The 22352-nt window shown below is 41.4% G+C and overlaps 1 protein-coding gene across 1 annotated transcript in view; it reads left to right on the top strand.

Moving 5' to 3' along the window:
- The first annotated feature begins 49 nt into the window (after positions 1-49).
- PARG (poly(ADP-ribose) glycohydrolase) overlaps positions 50-22352 on the top strand; it is an 81628-nt gene continuing 59325 nt past the window's right edge. The window contains exons 1-7 of the mRNA XM_058188731.1: positions 50-372; positions 1094-1160; positions 2252-3232; positions 4172-4337; positions 5981-6103; positions 8111-8194; positions 13435-13509. Of these exons, the coding sequence (XP_058044714.1) occupies positions 201-372; positions 1094-1160; positions 2252-3232; positions 4172-4337; positions 5981-6103; positions 8111-8194; positions 13435-13509 (1668 nt within the window). The 5' untranslated portion in view covers positions 50-200. The remainder of the gene's footprint in view (positions 373-1093; positions 1161-2251; positions 3233-4171; positions 4338-5980; positions 6104-8110; positions 8195-13434; positions 13510-22352) is intronic.

Below are 22352 nucleotides of genomic sequence, written 5' to 3'. Positions count from 1 at the left end.
AAACGTCATTCCTTCGCGCCGCCGTCCGCGCCTCCTTCTCTCTTTCACAACGTCATTCCGTCGCGCCTCTCTCTCTCTCTCTCTCTCTCTCTTTGAGAGAGTCGCCTTCCGGCTGGGCGGGGAAAGGAGGCCGAGTGAGAGGGCGGATGGGCCCGGTGTCCTCCGTCCCCCGGGGGTGACCTGGGTCGCCCCCCCCCAGCATGAGCGCGGGGCCCGAGTGTGAACCCCCCGGGAAAAGGGCTCGCTTGGGCCCCGGCTGCTCCTTCCCTTCCTCCGAGGCGGTGGTGGTCTCGCAGCCCCCGCCGCCGCCTTCCCGCCGCCGGGAGGAAGGGCCCGAACCCGGCGGCCCCTCAGCCACCGTGGGAAACAAAGGTGGGCGCCCCCCCCGCCTCGCCGATTGAGACGTAGGGAGGGGATGGGAGGCCACCAGGAGATCCCTGCCCTGACCCCACGGGCGCTCCCTCCCTTCGACGTCTGCCTCCCCCCCCCGTTTCAAATTTGGGAGGCTTCCCTCCCTCCCATCGGAGGCCACGTTGTGTTCAGCCTCACTAAAGGTGCTGTAAAGCTAGTAGGTCCCCCCCCCGCCCCGCTAAAGAGAGGCTGCGTTTAGCTGCAGGTGGTCCTCGACTTACCACCGTTTGTTGAGTGGCCTTTGGAAGTTAAAACGTCACTGGGAGGATGGGAGGTGGGGGTGGGAACTTATGACTTTTTTTTTTTAAATAACGGGCCGCTGCAGCATCCATGATCAAAATTCGGACACTCGGCAACTTGTTCACATTTATGACGGTTGCCAGGGTCCTGGGGTCATGTGACCTTCTGGGGTAGCCAGATTCACTTAACAACAAGTGGCAAGAAAGATCGCAGGTCAAGGCCTCCTTGCAGCTGGATCGGAAGAGTGACCCTTCGGTAAATGACACGTGCGTATTTGGATACGCAGGTGATGCTGAAGGGTGTATTGTCCCAAACTGATGACATAGCCTTCCAGCCAATTAAATACCAGAATAAATGTATTAATTTATAAAGGTCTGTTTTAAGATTGGTATGTTTGGGTCCAACCTTCCCACTTCCACTAAAACTGTGTATTTCCTTCCAGTTTACAAACAAAAGAGGATTACGTCTTGGATGGAGAACAAAGGATCCAGAACTGTAGAATCTGAAAGGTAAAACAAAAACAAGGTTCAACTAATTTTATTTCTGCTGCAGCCTATAGGAACGGCTACTGCCAGATTATAAAACCAGAGTGCTAATAGACCTCCAGAACTTTTGCTGTTATAAGATGACTTTTAGTGAAGTATACTTTGCTGACTTTGCTAATCTGAAGGTTACAAAATGTGATCAAGTGACCCTGAGGGATGCTGCAACCGTCACAAATGCGTTGCAGTTTTCCAAATACCTGAATTTTAATCAGGTAACCGTGGGGATTCTGCAAAGGGTGACAAATGGTCATAAGTCACTTTTTTCAGTGTCGCTGCAACTTTGAACGGTCAAATTGTTGTAAGTCAAGAGCTTCTGTAATATAGCAAAGTATAGAAATACTTTAGAAGTACACAGTCCTTTGACCTAATGATGGAATTAGGATAGAAACTAATCTAGAAAAATTAGAATGAAAGTAATGCTCAAATCAAGCTTTCTAAAAGCTTTTTAATATTTTAATTTGGAATAACAGCAGCAAGATTACTAATAGGACAATACTGGAAGAAAAAAGAAGTACCTACAATAGAAGAATGGATATTGAAGGTTGCCAATTTGGCTGAGATGGCGAAGATATCAGCCTTTTTGAAAGACAATACGCAAGAAAGATACTTAAAGGAATGGAAAAAATGGATTGACTATATTCAACGTAGATATCAGATTAAGAGTTATCAGGCTGTTTTTGAATGATTATGATGTATTATTCTTGATTGTTTTTGGGGGAAGTTAGGAATTGATGATTGTAGGGGTATAATTAAGTTGGGATGAAAATTTTTTAGCATATGTTTGTTTTATTTTTAACTATACCTTGTGCCCGTTCCGGGAAGTCGGGGGGGGGGAGGGGGGTTGTGAAGGAAGGGGAGAGGAGGGGGGTAAAGGGGGAAAAATTTTTTGTAAAACTTTTTGAATAAAAAAAAATAATATTTTAATTTGGAGATAGGCAACTGGGTACCCTCCAGATGTTGGGATACCAATTGCTAGCAGCCTGGTCAGTGGCATGGAATTGTGTGTAATGGCTTTCTGTTTCTTGTACAACACCACCTATATTTTTTCCCCCCAGACAAAGCAAAAGAAGCAACATGGAAGCAGAGTCCCAAATGGCCTTAGTTAAAAAAGATCAGGTTTTCGACCACGATGCCAAAAAGGCTGAGGGCCTCTTCCAGCAGGGCTGCTCAGATTTATCCGCAGAAATGAGCACCATGCAGGGTCTTTTTCCTCCAGCTGAGGGCACCTGTAGGGATAAGCTCTCTGAAGCCGAGGCTCTGAAACAAAGACAGGCGAGCGAGCCCTTGAAAAATGCGAACGTTCACCAGGTATACAAAACCGGCACTCAGGCTTATCGAGCCGGTCCTGAAATCCGGGAAAACTGCCCCGCCCGGAAGCTTTCAATAGGCAGCCCCACAAAGATGCCAAATCTAAAACAGGCTTCCAAAGACTGGGATCCTGCAAGGGAAGGAACTCCGCAGAGTCCACAGCCATTGAAAAACTGCAGTTCTGAGGATCCAGTAGGTTTTAAAGCTGAGCCGGACGAGACAGACATGATCCCGGAGAGCCCGCTTTCCGACAGAGGCTGTCTGGCGACTTCGTCTGATCTTTACGGGTTTTGGGACAGAGATCAGGGGCGCTTAGGGGAGTCGCCCTCTTTTGAGAAGGAGAGTGAGCCCGAATCGCCAATGGATGTGGATAACTCCAAAAACAGTTGCCAGGGGTCAGAGGTGGATGAGGAAATCAGCCCCCTTCTCGAGGACCACGGAGATATCAGTGTGTTGAAAGGACCAGGCGACTCCACCCAGTTCCAGAGGGCAGAGACTGACCCGGAACCCAGAAAGCGACAGTTTGCTCCCCCGAAAAGCGAAGGAGCCCGATTTAGCCTCAACACCGAGGGAGTGGACAATCCCTGGAAAGATACTGAAATGCACATGGAAGTAATGGGACCCTCACCTCACCTGGCATCGGAGGGCAGAAGTGCCAAGCACGGGGGAAGGAAGGACTCTAAAATTACTACCCATTTCCCAAGGATCCATAGAGGGGATGAGAAAAGGTATTGGTTTCCTCCCCCCACCCCCACCCCACCCCCGGGTCTCTTAATTTGGGGTTACCATGAGATGCTTTTGAGTTGTGACAGAGGAAAATGGGAAACAGGCGCAGGTACTTCAGTGAGGCAAAATCACCGGGTGGCAGAGGAAAGAACAAGAGGTTTTGGGGATAGTGCAAAACTCTTGAGTTTTTTAAAAAGCTCTTTTCATTGTTCCATTATTCCATTTCATCCGTCCAAATTTGGAATAAAACACAGCCGATCAACAATTCTCACAAAATAATACCAGAAGTTGCAATTGGGAAGTGGGCACTTAATATCATAATGATAAAGGAAGAATCATTTGTACTTTTCTGAATTGGATTGCTTTTAAGGATCAGATTCACTAATACCAAAAGTGCTGCTGTTTTGCTGTTGAGTAATTTGGCTAGTTCGTTTGACATGTTAGCTGATAGTCCTAAATAGAGCTAGTTTCGACGTGACCACAATTGAGCCCAAAATTGCTGTTCCTAAGCAAGACAGCTGTTAAGTGAGTTTTGCCCCCTATTAAGACCTTTCTTGCTATAGTTGTTTGGTGAAAACCACTAGTTGTTAAGTCAATAACATGGTTGTTAAGGGAATCTGGCTCCCCCATTGAGTTTGCTTGTCAGAAGGTTGCCAAAGCGGATCACGTGACCTCGGGACTGCAGCAATCCTCATAAATACAAGTTGGTGGCCAAGCATCTGAATTTTGATCACGTGGCCACGAGGATGCTGCAATGGTCGTAAGTGTGAAAAACGATCATAAGCCATTTTTTTCAGTGCCGTTGTAACTTCAAACAGTCACTACAAATTGTTGTAAATTACGGACTTCCTGTATTTCATTCTTGTTGGTTTTAGTTTTTATTCCGGTCCTGTTGATTGCTGATTGTTTCCACCATGAACGTTTTAATCTTTCAATGACAGGAGTGAACATCGTCCAGGAAGGAAGCATTGTAGATACACCCCTCCCTCACTCCCAAGTAACAAAAAGTGGTTTGGGACCCCAATTGAAGAAATGCGAAGAATGCCAGACTGTGGGCGTCATCTTCCTCATTTGAGACCATCTGCCAATCATACGGTTACAATCAGAGTATGACATTTCCTTTACTAGTGAATCTTTCTTCCAGAGTGACTCTGGACCCACACTCTCCATTGCATCTTGACATTTTGTAGGTTGAGGAAGTACTTAGAGTGCTACATCCTGACACCCCCAAACTCTGGATCTCAGAAAGAGAGAAAATTGGGGAGTGAATGGTATGTTTCGTACGAGCGCAGGTATAAACAGGTTTGGTTTAGTGCTGCTCTGAAAACACAAGTAAGGAAATTTCATCTTCACTTCCCGATTTCCAAACTCTCATTTGGAAAGAGGCACAAAAGTGCTTTTTTCAAGAGACTTTCTTTTTTTTCTTTGAAGAGGTTTCACTTCCCATCCGAGAAGCTTCTTCATCTCTGACTGGATAGTGGGGAATGGAAGGATTTATACTCCTTGCAGACAGCTGCTCATTTGTATCCTTTTAGAGAGTCATTGAGGCCACTTAAGAGGTCTGTCTGTGTCCTCAGGGTCACCTGAGTCGTGCAGATGGGTGTGAAGCCTTCTTGGAATTGTTGAAAGGAGTATAAATCCTTCCATTTCCCACCATCCAGCCAGAGCTGAAGAAGCTTCTTGGATGAAAAGCAAAACATCTTCAAAGGTAAACCAGAAAGTCCAGTTGCCTCTTGAAAAAAGCACCTTTCGGGCAACCATGGCCTGGATGACTGAGCAGCTCCATAAACATTTGTTCCCACTCTTCACCATTTGTCTGTTCAAATGGGACTCAGGGTGGAGAAGGAAGGAAGGAAGGAAATCTTGTTTCGTATCAGTTGCACACATCACAAGTAGATTTTTTGAGATGGAAGTGTTGAAGCGCAATACATAAATTGCTAGTCAATTCTTAATATTTCTAAGCCAATATGATATGTTCTTTTTCCTTATTTTATTCCAGTAGCTTGCTACAACTTCATTGAGAAAGAGAAAATCAAGTAATATCTATTTGATGTAAAATGAGCATAGGTTGCATTTTTTTTTTTTTTTACATTTATACCCCGTCCTTCTCCGAAGACTCAGGGCGGCTTACAGTGTATAAGGCAATAGTCTCATTCTATTTGTATATTTTTACAAAGTCAACTTATTGCCCCCCCAACAATCTGGGTCCTCATTTTACCTACCTTATAAAGGATGGAAGGCTGAGTCAACCTTGGGCCGGGCTCGAACCTGCAGTAATTGCAGGCTACTGTGTTCTTAATAACAGGCTTTTACCAGCGTGAGCTAAACCGGCCCTTGTATGAAGTAAAGTGTTAGATATAATTACAGATACTCTGTAAATATATATTAAATATATTTATGTAAATATATTCAGGCTTAATGTCTGAAAATGTGAATGGTACCTAAAACACCCAAGTAACACAGTGTACGGCTAAATACCCAAATCTGTACAAAAAGTAGCAAGATTTTTTTTTTGGAACAGAATGGTTCCTAAGTCAGAGAAGGCCTCTGTATATCAATTTTTCCCAACCTTAACAATTTTTAAATGAGCAGAGGAATTCTCAGAGTTGAAGTCCACACACTTTAAAAGTTGTTGAGAAGCACCGGTACATGTATTTGGTGGTTGCAAAAAGCCTTGAAGTGTTGTAGATATGGATCTTTAGCTTACAGATGATTTGCTGCTGTTTTTCAGCTGGTTCTCTCTCTTGCAGGTAGATCTTCTGAAGGAAGGAGAAGTACCTAAACCTTTCCCGACTCATTATAAGGATTCGTGGGACAATAAACACGTGAAGATGCCTTGCTCAGAACAGAATTTATATCCTATAGAGGATGAGGTGAGGCAACATTACTGCTTAAGCAACAGGATCCTCTCTGTCTCTTGGCTGCGCTCTAAGTGCCTTTTATAATCTTGGTCTTGCTGAATGATCACATCTGTCGGCCAGTTGTTTCTCTTGTCCAGGATGCATTGTCTGTGGTCAATATATTATATAAATATAATATCCGTAACAGCTCTTTTGCTGTTTATAATTAGTAAAACTTTTGTAATAATGACACTAACATTTCCATAAGCAAATACTTTCATGATGTACGAATCTGTGGTTCCAGCTTGTTCTATATTCACAAGCAAAAAATGAACAATGTTAATTTTTTAAGTAAAGTTCAGTATTAGAAAATGATAATTTTATTGGGTAAGTGGGACTACTGGGGTATTCAGTGTTAACTGGTTTCAGGAGGTGCAATGAGTACCAACAATGATGAGTACCAAACGGATTTAGGTACTCATAGGGAGTCATGTAGTGAATCACAGGGCAGCTGATGATGACGACAACATCTAGATTGTGTGCGTTGCGTACCAACCGGGATAGCTCAGGCAGTAGAGAAGCCTGTTATTAGAACACAGAGCCTGCAATTACTGCAGGTTCAAGCCCGGCCCAAGGTTGACTCAGCCTTCCACCCTTTATAAGGTAGGTAAAATGAGGACCCAGATTGTTGGGGGGGCAATAAGTTGACTTTGTAAAAAATATACAAATAGAATGAGACTATTGCCTTATACATTGTGAGCCGCCCTGAGTCTTCGGAGAAGGGCGGGGTATAAATGTAAACAAAACAAACAAACCAAACCAAACCAAACACGATCGAACGGTACAATTCTTGAAAAGCACCTGCCAAGTTATTGATGGGCTTAGGAAGTCTGAACAATTAGCACCACTTTGTGCTGGTTATGTTTAGAGGCAGTCCTCGACTTGCCACCACGGTTGAGCCCAAATTTTCTGTTGCTAAGCGAGACATTTGTTAAGTGAATTTTGTCTCAGTTTATGACTCTTTATTGCCAGAGTTGTAAGTGAATCATTGCAGTTATTGTTAGTACCACGGTTGTTAAATGAACCTGGCTTCCCTACTGACTTTGTCAGAAGGTCACAAAAGGGGGTCACGTGATCCCTGGGACACCACGACTGTCATAAATACGAGTCAGTTGCCAAGCCTCTGAATTCTGATCACATGACCGTGAGGATGCTGCAGTGGTTGTAAGGGTGAAAAGTGGTCAGTGCCATTGTAACTTTGAACGGTCACTAAATGAACTGTTGTAAATCGAGGACTGCCTGTGTTCTGACTGTTTTAGAGTCCAGAGACTTTTAATCCAAAAACGTGATTTGAGAACCCGTTTGCCTCAGGGATCGTCTTCTGGGCTCATGGCCTTGGTTCCTGGGTTCTGCCCACCCTCAGATCAGTTGAACTGGCGGCCCAAAAAATCAAAGCTTTCTTATTTAAAGGAATTCTTTTTATTTCTTTCCAAAGAAGTGAGGGCCATGGGACTTAAAATATTTTTCCCGTATTGTATCTGTCACGTGTTTCCATGACTTGCTCACCTTATGTTCTCTTTTATTGTGAGGGTTGATCTGAAAACCGGTTTAGGATTCATTGGGATGAAGTTGGTATTGGATTTTGCAGGAGGGAGTACGTCTTCATAAGCGTAAGGATTTTAAGGGTCTCATTGTAAGGCTGTGAAGAATGTCAAGTGTGTAGGAAATCGGTGTCCTATAAACCCTTTTTTAGTCTGTGTGTGTGGCCGTAAAATCAAGTTCCTAGTAGAAAATGTGACGCTAAATTCTATTACTACTGCAAATTAGTTGTGGGGGGGGGGGGAAGGGTTGATTACTATGTACAATATTCTTAAATTTTAAATAAATGCTTCATCCTTCCTTCCTGAATAGCAATGCAGTTGTAAATTTGGTTAATGCTTTATAAATTACACGTGCAGTTTTCTTTGCTCTCACAGGAGAATAAACCTTAAGGCGTTGAATGGTTTTAATATGATATACAAATATTTGTTCTTTATAAAGAACGGCGATAGGACTGCTGGGAGCCGATGGGAATTAATACAGACTTCGCTCCTCAAGAAATTCACATGTTCCCGAGATTTGAAGGTAAAAGACTTTTCAGATACAGACTGTAATCAGCCAGTCCTCGACTTAACCACCAAAATTTGGACCACGGTTTCCATTGCTAGGCTACGGAATTGGCGGCTGGTTTAATAGGGTTGGGGTGGTAGTTGTTTTTTTGCCATGGCTGTTAAGGGAATCACTGCAGTTAAGGGAATCGGTCATGCAGCAATCTGCTTCCTTCGTTTGCTTGTCAGAAGCCTGTTGGGAAGTAGCCATACTGCGGTGGCTCAGCAGTTAGAAGGCAGCACCGCAATCTGACTCACTCCTCACTGCCAGGAGTTCGAATCTCACCAAGCTCAAGGTTGACTCGGCCTTCCATCTTTTGTGAGGTCAGTACAGTTAGGACCCAGATTGTTGGGGGCAAGAGGCTGACTCTGTAAACCGCTTAGAGGGGGCTGGTAAAGCACTATGAAGTGGTAAATAAGTCTAAGTGCTATTGCTATCTCCCCCCTCCCCTCTTTCCCTTCCCAGTGGTTAAAATCTAGTATTGTAGGCAAACTCTGCCCATTGCCATCAGTTCGAATCTCACTGGGTTCAAAGTTAACTCAGACTTCCATCCTTTCCAAGGTGGGTAAAATGAGGACCCAGATTGTTGGAGGCCATAGGCTGACTCTGTAAACTGCTTAGAGAAGGCTGGTAAAGCACTATGAAGCGGTATATAAGTTTTAAGTGCTATTGCCATTGCTATTCTGCAACCGTCATAAATAGCTGCCGGTTGTCAAATGCCTGCATTTTGATCACATGACCATAAACTATTGTAACTTTGAAGCATCGCTAGGCGAATTGTCCTAAGAAGAGGACTGCCTCTATTTGCTTTATGGTCCTCCCCGCCTGCAACTCTGAATGCTGCAATTTGGTTTTACAATCCATTCTTCAAAATGTGGGAGACCTCTGCTGTGAGAGTGCAAACAGTTATTTATTTATTTTTATTTTTATTTTTATTCAAAAAGTTTTACAAAAAAATTTTTTTCCCCCTTTCCCCCCAACTCCTCTCCCTTCACAAGCCCCCTCCCCCCTCCCTCCCTGACTTCCCGGAACAAGCACAAGGTATAGTTAAAAATAAAACAAACATATGCTAAAAAAATTTTTTTTCCCCAAAACTATTATACCAATTTTCCCTCTCTAGCTCTGACTTCCTCCTTACATAACCAAAATCCTTCAAAAAATTAACAATAAACAGTAATAAAATATATAGATCAATAGAACAAATTAATCCTAAAGTATTTAAAACCAGCTAAAGCATAAAAATCCAATCCAATTCAGAGAATATCTCCCTTATAGCTTCTATAACCATATAATTTTCCCCCCAAGTCTTTCTTACATAAGATCTTTCGAGAATATTCTATTTAAAATTCAATACAACAGATTATAAAATTTCAATACAGGGAAATTACAATATCTATTCAACTTTAGTCCTTCCTCGTCAAAATCCAGTATAAATCCAAATATCTAGTCTTTTATGATAGTTATAAAACATATAATCAACCCATTTCTTCCAGATCTTCCTCACATATTGTCTTTCAGGAACGCTAATATCTTTTTCTGTTAATATTTTAAAAAAAAAATTCTTTCAAGGATGATACTTTTGTCTCTTGCCATTTTTTTTTGATGCATTAGTCTCTGTCTTTCCTTCATTACTCCTTTTGAAAAGTCAGTCACAATATTTCCTAATAGTTCCTTATGTCCAAGAATCCACGAGTTACTGCCGTATATTCCCTCAAACCGAAAAGAGAACTCTTGGAAAGCATTAACCCTGTGAATTTTTCCATTTTGGGAGACAGCCTCCTGTAGCACAAATTCTGGCATTTCATCCAAACTTTTTAAAAAAGGCTTCTTTACATCAACTTGTTTATTCAGGATCCTATCTTCATATTTATCCACTTTTGTTATCTCCTCCATTCCATATTCCAAGTCCTGATTACATTGGTTAATTTCCTCCAAACTCTCATCCAAAACGCCTCCATTTTTTTCCAATTCGTATTTTTGAGTAATTAAATACATTCTTTCTGTATAATCCTGTATAAAGTCACGAATCCATTCTTCTGAAAAAACCTTCATGGCAAAGTTCTTGCTGAAAATCCCCTTATAAAATACTTAAACAAACTAAAATAATCCAACAATCCACAGTCCAGTACAATAAGATAAAATCTCCATTCAGTTTCACTTTCTCAACAAGTAAACGCCATTTTATTTCATTGTGTTGATTGTAGATGAGAGAAATTTTTTTTTAAAAAAAAAATAGAAGTCAGATTTAATACTTGCAATTTAAATGACTGATCTCCTGTGTTTATTCCGTCTGCTTATAAATATCCATAACAATCACTTGAAGCAGAAGTGGTCGCTCTCTTCTCTGTCTGCAGAAGCAGAGACACGCTGGGGCTGGAGCTGTGCAGAAGGATTTCCAGGGAACTTTCCCTTTCGAGTTCCCCAAACGGGGCCTCTAGAGAGAGCTCTACCTTTCCTTATTCTTGCTCTTTCCCTTCCCCTTACCGGGGAAGGTACTTTTAGCCGCTGTTTTCGCCGGCTTTTACAGAATCCCAGCGCGGGCGCCCTTAGGGCGTCCTTCGGAGAGAGTGGAGCCACCAGAAGTCCCAAACAGTTATTTATGAAATTAGATTGGGAATGGTTTTTAATGAGGAATCATGGTAGTTAGGAAGCTGCAGAATTTTAGCATTGATTCCTTACTTAAGCTGTACCATTGACTATGGCTTATTGACTGAGCAAATAACTGCTGTATGCATTTCCAGGAATTTACAAGTAAATATAACTATAATCAGTTATAAATGTGGCAGTTGACTTCTTGCTCATCATAAGGGTAGTTATAGTTAAAATTCATCATTTTGGATAAAGAAATACAGTTTCTTATTAAAAGACTGATTTATTTATTTTTTTTGTGGAAGCCAGTGATTTTTTAAATAATTTTAAAAAGTCAGTGTTAAGAGAGAGAGAGACAGGCAGACACAGACATTTTACATTACACTGCAGAATGATTGCTGGCTGTATTTAGTTACCAGAACTACACTCTGGTCTATTTCTTCCCTTGAAGGAACTAAAGTAGTACAGTATTTATGCATATAGTTTCATCACATTTTCTTGATAGATCCTAACTATATTTAACTGGACTGCCCATTAGTGGTATTAATTCCTTCTGAATTAATTCTTCTCAAATTCTTCTTCTGTTTCTTTTTCCTTCTGTGGAAAAAAAAAAACTTTTGACTTCTGTGATTGAAAAGTTTCTTACAATCTGGAGAGGGAGTTAATATTTCAGTTTCCTCTTTCAGGTATCAGATTTTTTTTTCTTTTTGGCTTCAGGGAGAAGAAATTCAACAAATTTCACACCCCCGGTTGTAACAATAATTTGGCAACTTAATCTATGCAAAAAACCTCCGTCTCCTCCTATATGGGCTCAGACTTTACTGGTAGCTAGAAGACACTTTACTAGAGACCAGGTTGTGTTGCTGTTGTTGTTGTTAATTTTATTGACCACCCACCTTACCACACGGTAATTCTGCACATTAGCTCAAACATAGATTGGATTTCTTGTGGTCAAAGGTTTCATTATTTGTAGCTACGACTTTTGCACCCATACAGTGGCGGCCGATGTAATGAAGCCCACCCCTCCGCTTCATCTCAGCTTGCATTCCCAGCAGGCAGATGATAAAAATGAATCTGAAAACTGGAATTGATCACCCACGCTTGTCATCTCAGTGCTTATTCTTCTAAGCTGTCACCTAATCCATCGAGATAACTGGCTGGCCGTAATAAGATAGAATTGCTGTTTAAGAGGGGTGTGTGTGTGTGTGTGTGTCTGACTCGAGAGATTGATAAAGCAGAGGAGCTCAGGCGAATGACCCGACGCTTCACGGTAAGATGAACATCCGGCAACATGAAAAATGGCCCAGAGATTCATGGCGGACTTGGGTAGCTGAAGAATGGTGCAATTGCACAACTGGGCAGCCAAAATGGTGTTATTGGGTGAGTTGTTCAGAGAGTCGATACACTATCATGTGTAGAGTTCATTCAGTTCCTTTTATTCAATCAGCCATTAAGGTGGATAAAAAAATGACAATAATTTAAGACAGCCAATCAATACTAACTGATTGCTCAGGAATTGGATTTTTTAAAAATTTTTTGCAACATCTCAACATGCATACACGACAGCCAGTTTGGTCTAGTAGTTAAGGCATCGAGCTAAAAAGCAAGAGACACTGAATTCAAGTCCCGCCTTACCTATAAAAGCCATCTGGGTGACTTTGGGCCAGTGCCTTTCTCTCAGCTCAACCCACCTTACAGGGTGGTAGTTGCGGGGAAAAATTGGAGGAAAGTCTGTTGGATATGTTCACTGCCTTATTTGTAAAAATAGTAAAGGTGAGATGGATGGATGGATGGATGGATATAGATCGATCAATCAAAAGGTTGTGACCACTCAATACTCCAAGACTAATTCAGTGAAATTTGTTATTTTTTTTCAATTTGTGCTTTAACTTTGGGTAGGATTTAAAGGTGGGAATTGGAATAAACGTCTTTTTATTCTTATTCCCATCCTTCCCAATATTCCAAAAACACATTTCTACAAATTTCTACTTTTTCAGGCAGCTTGGAAGGTCTGGACAGGTGTTAAAGTTTCCCGTTCCTATTTTTGTTTGTTTGTTTGTTTACATTTATACCCTGCCCTTCTCCGAAGACTCAGGGCGGCTTACAATGTATAAGGCAATAGTCTCATTCTATTTGTATATTTTTTACAAAGTCAACTTTTTTTTTTTTTTGTTTACATTTATACCCCGCCCTTCTCCGAAGACTCAGGGCGGCTTACAGTGTATAAGGCAATAGTCTCATTCTATTTGTATATTTTTACAAAGTCAACTTATTGCCCCCCCAACAATCTGGGTCCTCATTTTACCTACCTTATAAAGGGTGGAAGGCTGAGTCAACCTATTTCTGTCCTTAAAACCCCAAAACAAGAAAGCTGGCTGAAAGAGGAACCGCAAGTGGCAATTTTAGGCTGTTTGCTCAATCCTTCAGGGAACCCCAAAGATAGGAATGGAAGTGGAGAGAGATTTTCACTCTCATTCATAATTTTTGAATATACATATATTTTTTTCTGTGGACATCTGCGGTGCCATTACATCTGTTGCTAAGTAGCATTTGACCAGCAGAGGGTGCAGTTGATTTAAGGTACATTTTTCCCGTTGCCAATGCTTTGGTATATTTTTATTTTGTAGGAAGCTATCCTCAGGTATAATATCACTTATGCCAAGAAATGGGACTTCACAGCCCTTACTGAATTCTGCGATAAGGTAATAAAAAAATGACCTGGAAACATGCAAAAAATGCCCCAATAATAATTCAAGTACTGCTTTCTATAGTTGAGTGTGATTTGAATGGTTATTTTTTCATTAATTCTGTTTTATACATACTTGTAGTTAACTGAATGTGCCTAGTGTGGAATTCACAGAGGTCGGAAAAAACCGGAAGGAATTTTATCTCTCTCTCTCTCTGTGTATCTTAGGTACTTTGTGAACATATAGGTAGTCCTTGACTTATGACCACAATTGAGCCCAAAACTTCTGTTGTTAAGCGAGACAATTGTTAAGTGAGTTTTGCCCCATTTTATGACCTTTCTTTGCACAGTCGTTAAGTGAGTGACTGCAGTTGTTTAGTATGTAACACAACGGTTAAGTGAATCCAGCTTCCCCACTTGGCCTGTCAGAAGGTCGCAAAAGGGGACCCCATGACCCCAGGGCATTGCGACCGTCATAAATACAACCCGGTCTGAATTTTGATCACGTGACCAGGGGATGCGGCAATGGTCGTCAAAGTCTCATTTTTTCCCCCAGTGCTGTTGTAACTTTAAACAGTCACTAAACGAATGATTGTAAATGGAGGACCCCCTCCCCCTCAGCAACCTCTTTTTCTTTCCAATTAACAATGGTCTTTTTAAAATAAATAAATAAATGCATTTTCTCCCCCGGGAATAGCAATAATTAATCCTTAAGTGCAATTGTCCCTTAACTCTTTCTGATGAAGGCGCAGAGTCTGACCCTGATTATTCCAGTCATAAATAAGAGAGGAAGAAGGTGAGAAGGATCCCAGGCACTGTTTAATTTGACTCTGCAACTCAGCTCTGTCTCAATCATTGACAAAACCCCTAAGGATTTATGGCTGAGTTGCTTTGGCCCCTCAGGAAGAAACCAGCCATAGCCTCACAGACTACAGGCAGCTCTAAGGAGAAGATGAAGATATATACGCTCTTCTGTAGTTTGGCTGCATTGCCTTAGCCAGGCTCTTCTGCAAAGGATATCGTTCAGCTTATTCTCAGAATGTAAATTCCATCGGCAGAGAATTGATTCCAGCAGCATATTTAGGCAGAACATCCAACTGTGGATGTTTTCTATCAACTGGCTTTCAAAAAAAAAAAAAAGATCAAAGGATGTGGATTTGATGCGATGAAATTGACCAGGCATGCCACTAATCAAGGAGACAACCAACCTGGATCTAAGGAGAAATTTCCTGACGGCAAGGACAATGAACCAGTGGAAGGGCTTGTCTCCAGAAGTTGTGATTGCTCAATTCCTGGTGGCTTTTTGAGAAGAGATTGGACAGCCATTTGTCTGGAATGGTATGGGGTTTCCTGTCTTGAGCAAAGGGTTTAGACTAGCCAGACCCAAATCCTGCAGCCGTTCTTCATATGTTTTAGTCTCCAGGCCTTTAATCAACTTAGTTGCTCTTCTCTGAACTTTTTCCAATGTCTCAACATTTTTTTCATAGTACGGTGACCAAAATTGTTTGCAGTGTTCCAGATGTGGTCCTACTAAGGTTTTATAAATTGGTACTAATACTTCGTGATCTTGATTCTGTGCCTCTGTTTATATGACCTAGGATTGTATTAGCTTTTTTGGTGGCTGCTGCACACTGCTGGCTCATATTCAAATGATCATCCACTAAGGCTCCAAGGCCCCGCTCACAGTTACTGTTTTTGAGAATAAAAATGGAAGAGGAAAGAGATAAATTACGCAAGTAAACCGGGCCTGTTTTCTTGCGATTGCTTATTTTTTGCCTATCACTTTAATCAATATTTCTTGCATGTCGACTCTTGATTTTTATGCACTGCTTGCTCTATCACAATTCACAACACAGTTAGTTTGGTACCTCCAGGCAAGTTTTGAATTACAATTCTGGTTTACTTTTGCTGTTAGTTACAATTCTGGTTATTTTCCCCAAGATGGCGCCGACGAAGGCTGCCTCGGTGAAATGCTCTCTAATGGTTTCTTTATTTCTAATTGTTCTCTGTGACTCACTATGGATTTCCTATTTACAAGACCATCTGCTAAAAATTAAGCAACATTTCTTTAAGGAGCAGTTTTCTGTGATCTCCCCCCCCCCTTTATAAACGTGGAGGAGATTCTAACACAGGAGGAGGCAATTCCCCCGGAGCCATGGATTACCAAAAAAAACCAAACGACGGAAGCGGCAAAGGAGAGGTAAACGGGCTGGGATCTTAAATAGATTAAGGAATTGCAATAAAACTCCTCTGCCTTCAATTTTCCTAACAAATGTATGTTCACTTGCAAATAAGATGGATGAAATACTCCTCTTAAACAAATACTCTTCTGATTTTTGCAATTCAGCAGTCCTATGCTTCTCTGAAACCTGGTTAAATGAATCAATTGAAGATAGCAGCCTGCACATTCCAGGTTTTCAGATTGAACGATCAGACAGAATTACAGAATCATCTGGTAAAAAGAAAGGAGGAGGCTTATGCCTATATATTAACAACAACTGGTGTCAAGATTAATTTACAAATTCTGTGACAGCAATTTAGAGACTTTAATTATCAACTGCAAACCATACTATTCGCCTTGTGAATTTTCCTCATTTCTTATAACTGCTGTTTATGTTCCACCACAAGCCTGTGTAAACAAGGCATTACGAACTCTAGCTGACCAAATCATGGAGGCTGAAGCCAAACACCCTGATTCACTGGCCATTATTTTGGGAGATCTAAACAAGGCAACTTAAGGAAAGAGCTACCAAAATACTGCCAGCATGTCAATTGTCCCACTAGAGCCAAGAATATTTTAAACCATTGCTACACAACACTAAAAGATGCTTATCAGTCTTTACTATGAGCAGCTGTAGGACACTCTGATCATTGCATGATTCACCTTGTACTGGCTTACAGGCAAAGACTTAAAACCCCAAAACCAATAATTAAATCAGTGAAGACCTGGACGGAGGAAGCAAAATTAAAGCTACAGGCCTGCTTTGACTGCACTGATTGGAATATTTTTGAAGATACCTCTGCAGACCTGGATGAACTCACAGATACTGTAACATCATACGTCAGCTTCTGTGAAGATCTATGTGTACCGACAAGAAACTTGCGAATATACAGTAAAAACAAACCTTGGTTCATACCTAAACTTAAGCAGCTACGTCATTCCAAAGAGGAAGCCTACAGAAAAGGTGATAAAATGCTGTACAATCAGGCCAGAAATGTACTAACAAGGGAGATCAGAGCAGCAAAAAGAAGCTACTCTAAAAAGCTAAAGAATCAGTTTTCAGCAAGTGAACCAGCAAACATGTGGAAAACTCTTAAAAATATCACCGGCTACGGCAAACCTCCTTCCCAGGCTGAAGATAATCAACAACTGGCAGATGACCTGAATGAGTTTTACTGCAGGTTTGAAAGGAAACTACAGCCACCTATCTCCACAACCCCCATCTTAGACACACCAAAAACAGCCAAGCCTCCTACAACTGATCCCATCCCATTGGGTTCATAACCCCTAGTGATCACAGAAAAGGAAGTGCAGGACCTATTTCACAGACAAAAGCCAGGAAAAGCTCCAGGCCCAGACAAGATAACTCCTTCTTGCTTAAAAGTCTGTGCTGACCAATTGGCCCCCATCTTCACCCATATTTTCAATAAATCACTAGAGATGTGCTATGTTCCTTCTTGCTTCAAATGCTCTACCATCATCCCAGTGCCGAAGAAGCCCACCATCAAGGAACTGAATGACTACAGACCAGTTGCTTTAACATCTGTAGTCATGAAAACCTTTGAAAGGCTAGTGCTTTCCTACTTGAAAACCATCACGGATCCGCTGTTAGACCCCTTGCAATTTGCATACCGAGCAAATAGACCAACAGATGATGCTGTTAATATGGCTCTGCACTACATCCTACAACATCTTGAGTCTCCAAAGACCTATGCAAGGGTCCTTTTTGTAGACTTTAGTTCAGCATTCAATACCATCATTCCAGACATTCTTCTAACTAAGCTAAACCAGCTACAGGTACCGGAACAGACTTGTAAGTGGATCACAAGCTTCCTAACAAACAGGAAACAGCAGTTGAAGCTAAGCAAGATCACATCAGATACCTGTACAATTAGCACAGCCCCCCGCCCCCCCAAGGCTGTGTGCTCTCCCCACTTCTCTCTGTATACCAATGACTGCATCTCCAACGATCCATCTGTTAAGCTACTGAAGTTCGCAGATGACACAACAGTGATTGGTCTCATTCGAGACAATGACGAATCCGCATATAGATGAGAGGTTGAACGACTAGCCTTGTGGTGCAACCAAAACAATCTGGAACTGAACACACTCAAAACCGTAGAAATGGTGGTAGACTTTAGGAGAAACCCTTCCATACTTCCACCTCTCACAATACTAGACAACACAGTATCAACAGTAGAAACCTTTAAATTTCTAGGTTCTATCATATCGCAAGATCTAAAATGGACAGCTAACATCAAAAACATCATCAAAAAAGGACAACAAAGACTGTTCTTTGTGCGCCAACTCAGAAAGCTCAAACTGCCCAAGGAGCTGCTGATTCAGTTCTATAGAGGAATTATTGAGTCTGTCATTTGCACCTCTATAACTGTCTGGTTTGGTTCTGCAACGCAACAAGAAGACACAGACTTCAGAGGATAACTAGAACTGCAGAAAAAATAATTGCTACCAACCTGCCTTCCATTGAGGACCTGTATACTGCACGAATCAAGAAGAGGGCCGTGAAAATATTTACAGATCCCTCACATCCAGGACATAAACTGTTTCAACTCCTACCCTCAAAACGACGCTATAGAGCACTGCACACCAGAACAACTAGACACAAGAACAGTTTTTTTCCCGAAGGCCATCACTCTGCTAAACAAATAATTCCCTCAACACTGTCAAACTATTTACTAAATCTGCACTACTATTAATCTTCTCATCGTTCCCATCACCAATCTCCTCCCACTTATGACTCTATGACTGTAACATTGTTGCTGGCAATCCGTATGATTTATATTGATATATTGACCATCATTTGTGTTGTAAATGTTTGATGAAGGTATCTTTTCTTTTATGTACACTGAGAGCATATGCACCAAGACAAATTTCTTGTGTGTCCAGTCACACTTGGCCAATAAAAATTCTATTCTATTCTATTCTATTCTATTCTATTCTATTCTATTCTATTCTATTCTATTCTATTCTATTCTATTCTATTTTACTTTGCAGTTCACGTCATTAGTTTAAACCACCCAGAGAGCTTAGGCTGTTGGGCTAAGTTTAGTTTTTCTTTTAATTATTTCATTGATTAACAAATTAGCAGAGGCTGCTCTCTGCAGGACATTCTTGCTGTCTTAAAAATGACCCCCCCAAAAAAAAGTGCCTTTGGGAGGACAACCATGACCTGGATGATTGAGAATCTCCATAGACAAAAGGAGCCACAATAAATCTCCATCTTTTCCAGTCCTTTCTAGCTGCTGGCCCTTTAGAGGTGTACAAAAATGCCACATTTTTTATTCTACCCCCCCCCCCTTTCTCCGCTGAGCCACAAAGCCCATGTGTTGTTTTGAGACCTTATAATTAAGATGCCCTGAATTTCATTTAAAGAGAACATGATCTGTATAAGACATAGCTCCCTCGGTTTTTTATTAATTTTCAAAAAAACGACAGAAGAGGGAGCTCTTGTCTTGCTCTGAATTTTGTTCCCCAATGCTGCCTGTGAAAGGTTACATTTATTTATTTATTCATTGAATGTGTGACTAAATGTATTAATAAATTAACTTTACCAGTCGCACATCTTTATCACAGGGTAACTCTAAATTTACAGTATGGTTGAAACGGAAATTCAAATATTGTTTTCAGTATCAAAAATGTTTATTAGTTTATCAAAATATAAAATGCAAAGAAAAATGAAAATAACGGGAAGGGAAAGGAGGAACAAAAGAGAAAAGGAAAAAGTGTAGGGAGAAAAAAAAGAAAGAAAAGCATTGACTTCCCTCTCTTTAGTGCAGTAGAATAAGATAATAGCACAGAACATCAACATTTTGTTTTTATATAATAATATATACTACTGGCTGTTTCTCTTAACAACAAACGGATCCAATCAGCAGAACCTGAAGTCAAGGTTCCATTTCCCCCACCCCCACCTCAAGGTCCAGAAGTGCAGATATTTTATACATTTGGGTAGGGACCGCATCCTTAATGGGAAGCATCCATTAATTGTGTGCCAGAATCATCTTTTCATCACTGATCTAGCTTTGCTGGCTGGGGGATTCTGGGAGTTGAAGTCCTCCAGGCTTAAAGTTGCCAAGGTTGGAGACCCCTGATCTAGAGCAAGGTCGTGGGCCTAAGGAAGCTTTTCCTGGATTTTAGTCTCTGCTGAGCTGGTTGTAAACCAGACTAATAAGGCTGCCCTATCTCAGAATTTTCTTGAGTTTGTCATCCTTTTTTGGAGTCTCCTTCGGCCAATGCTTTGTCCATGATGTAAGTCTTCCAGTTGATAAGGAGGTTTCCTGGCAGCACCAAGAAGGGATGAGGAGGCCATGCATGACCTGCCCTGCGCTTGACTTCCATGCCTGTCTGGCAGCACAGCTGGGAAGGAGGGAGGGGCTTAATGGGGAAATTAGGCAGGCTCCTGTGCCAGAAATGGTCCTTTGCAGACCAAACGGCCATTAAGCAGACTTGGTCGAAAGCACGTCTTCCTCGTCTGTTATCCGCCCAGAGAATTTACCGAAAAGAGTACGTAGAAGTTCTGGAAGGAGATCTTTGTGTCCCATTTCCCCATCCTGAAAGGTGGGAAGGAAGGTGTGCCCTCAAGGCCAGTCCTCATCTGGACTGCACCAGGTGGATCAAGGTATCTCCTGGCAATGAAGGACAACAACCTTTCCCTCCCCTCTCCATGCCAACTGTCTTTATATTCTCAGTGAGAATATAATTCTTAGGAATATATTTCAAAATATATATTGTAACGACTGATTTAGTCATTACAATATGCAGGTAGTCCTCTACTTATGATAGTTTGTTTGGTGACCATTCGAAGTTGCAACAGTATTGAAAAAAGTGACATGACCGTTTTTCACACTTAACGACTGTTGCAGCATCTCCATGGTCACGTGATCAGAATTCACACACTTGGCAACCGACTCTCATTTATGACGGTCGCAGTGATCCCCTTTTGCGACCTTCTGACAGGCAAAGTCAGTGGGGGAAGCCCAGATTCCCTTAACAACACGTGACTAATTTAACAACCGGGGCAAGAAAGGTCGTAGAATGGGGCAAAACTCACTCAACAACTGTCTTGCTTAGCAACAGAAATTTTGGGCTCAATTGTGGTCATAAGTTGAAGACTAACCTGTATTTAAAAACAAAATCTAGTGTAGTCTTCACATTTTAACCATCTCGTGGCATCTTTAAAGTTTCCCAAACTGTCAATTTAGGGAAGCACCTTGGAGGGGAGGAAGAAGAAGCTTCATTGTTGCTGACTGCTTGGCTTGCATTTTAGAAAGGGCTGCGAGGAACCCCAGAGACGGGCATTTTGATGCACAGCTTATGAATGGTGCCGAAATGTGGGGGAAAGATGGAAATTAATGATGTTTTGAAAACCGCAAAACCGACACTTTCATATCACTTAATAAAGAGAGTAACTCGGTATTGCTCAGTCTCTTAAACAGTTGAAGTTTATTTAAAATTATGGAAGTCATTAACAGGCAGCCTCACATGTCAAGAGCGATACACCCGAGAGATTGTTGTCATCCCGGATTGGCAGGAGAAATATTTTACCTTCCGGAAAGAAAAATTAGAGAGCGCCAAATTAACTACTCACATCTAAGCTGTCGTCGTCTTTCTTTTCCAAGTGTCAGTTTATGAGTCTGATAAATGTCAAATCTTCCATTTCACTGTCTTCTAATGAGGCTCCTTCTCTGTATATTCCAACATAATAACTCTTTGGGTGCTTCACTCAAAGACAACTTCATTCACTCTCTTTGTGTTTCTCTAATCAAAATTTATTTTAAGATAGTGAAGGTCTTTCGGTATATATTATCCTGATGGATTTATTTTATGTCGTAACTCCAAAAAAAAGAGTGTGGAAAGACTTTTATAGCTAGTCCTCACTTAACAAGCACTTATTCAGCAACCCTTCAAAGTTACAGATCACTGAACAAGCATTACTTACAGCTCGGGTCTTTTGTAGCTGCAGCCAGCGCAACATCACATGATCCTAATTGGATCCCGTGATTGGGATTTTGCAATCTTCCCAACCGGCTTCTGACAAGCAACGTCAGTGGGGAGCCCAGCAGGAAGCCGGAAGCCATTGTCATGAAATACTCACTTAATCAACCAGGGTGATTCGCTTAACAGGGCAAATGAGACAGGGACCCAGGCATATGACATCACGCTTTATGACCATGTTGCTTAGCAACAGATTTTTCTGTCCCGTTTACTGCTGTTGAGTGAGGATGAGCTGTACTTTGCTAAAAGGAATTAGTTTCAGATCTTTTCAGGATTAGAATTAAAGACTGTCCAACCTCACTTTACCGTGATTAATTAATTAATTAATTAATTGATTAATTTGCTGGTTTTACTTCACCTTCCGCTTGCCCTGGGAGTTTTGAAGGATGACCATATAATACCATGAAGCCATTTTGGCGTGAATATTCATCCCATTAAACTGGTAATATATATACAGGCAACCTTCCTCCTCTCTTCCCCCCACCCCCACTATGCTGTGTGTTCCTTGAGTCTTCTACGCCTACCTGCCCTTTCCTCCCAGACTTTGAAAAGCTCTCTTCACGTTGCTGTTGGGTTTTAACTTTCAGCATAGCCAAAGGAAGGATGTGCTAAGTATTAAATTA

This window comes from Ahaetulla prasina, chromosome 6, assembly GCF_028640845.1.
Source record: "Ahaetulla prasina isolate Xishuangbanna chromosome 6, ASM2864084v1, whole genome shotgun sequence".
NCBI lineage: Eukaryota > Metazoa > Chordata > Lepidosauria > Squamata > Colubridae > Ahaetulla > Ahaetulla prasina.
The sequence above is the reverse complement of the archived record's forward strand: the minus strand, read 5'-3'. Positions and strand labels throughout refer to the sequence as shown.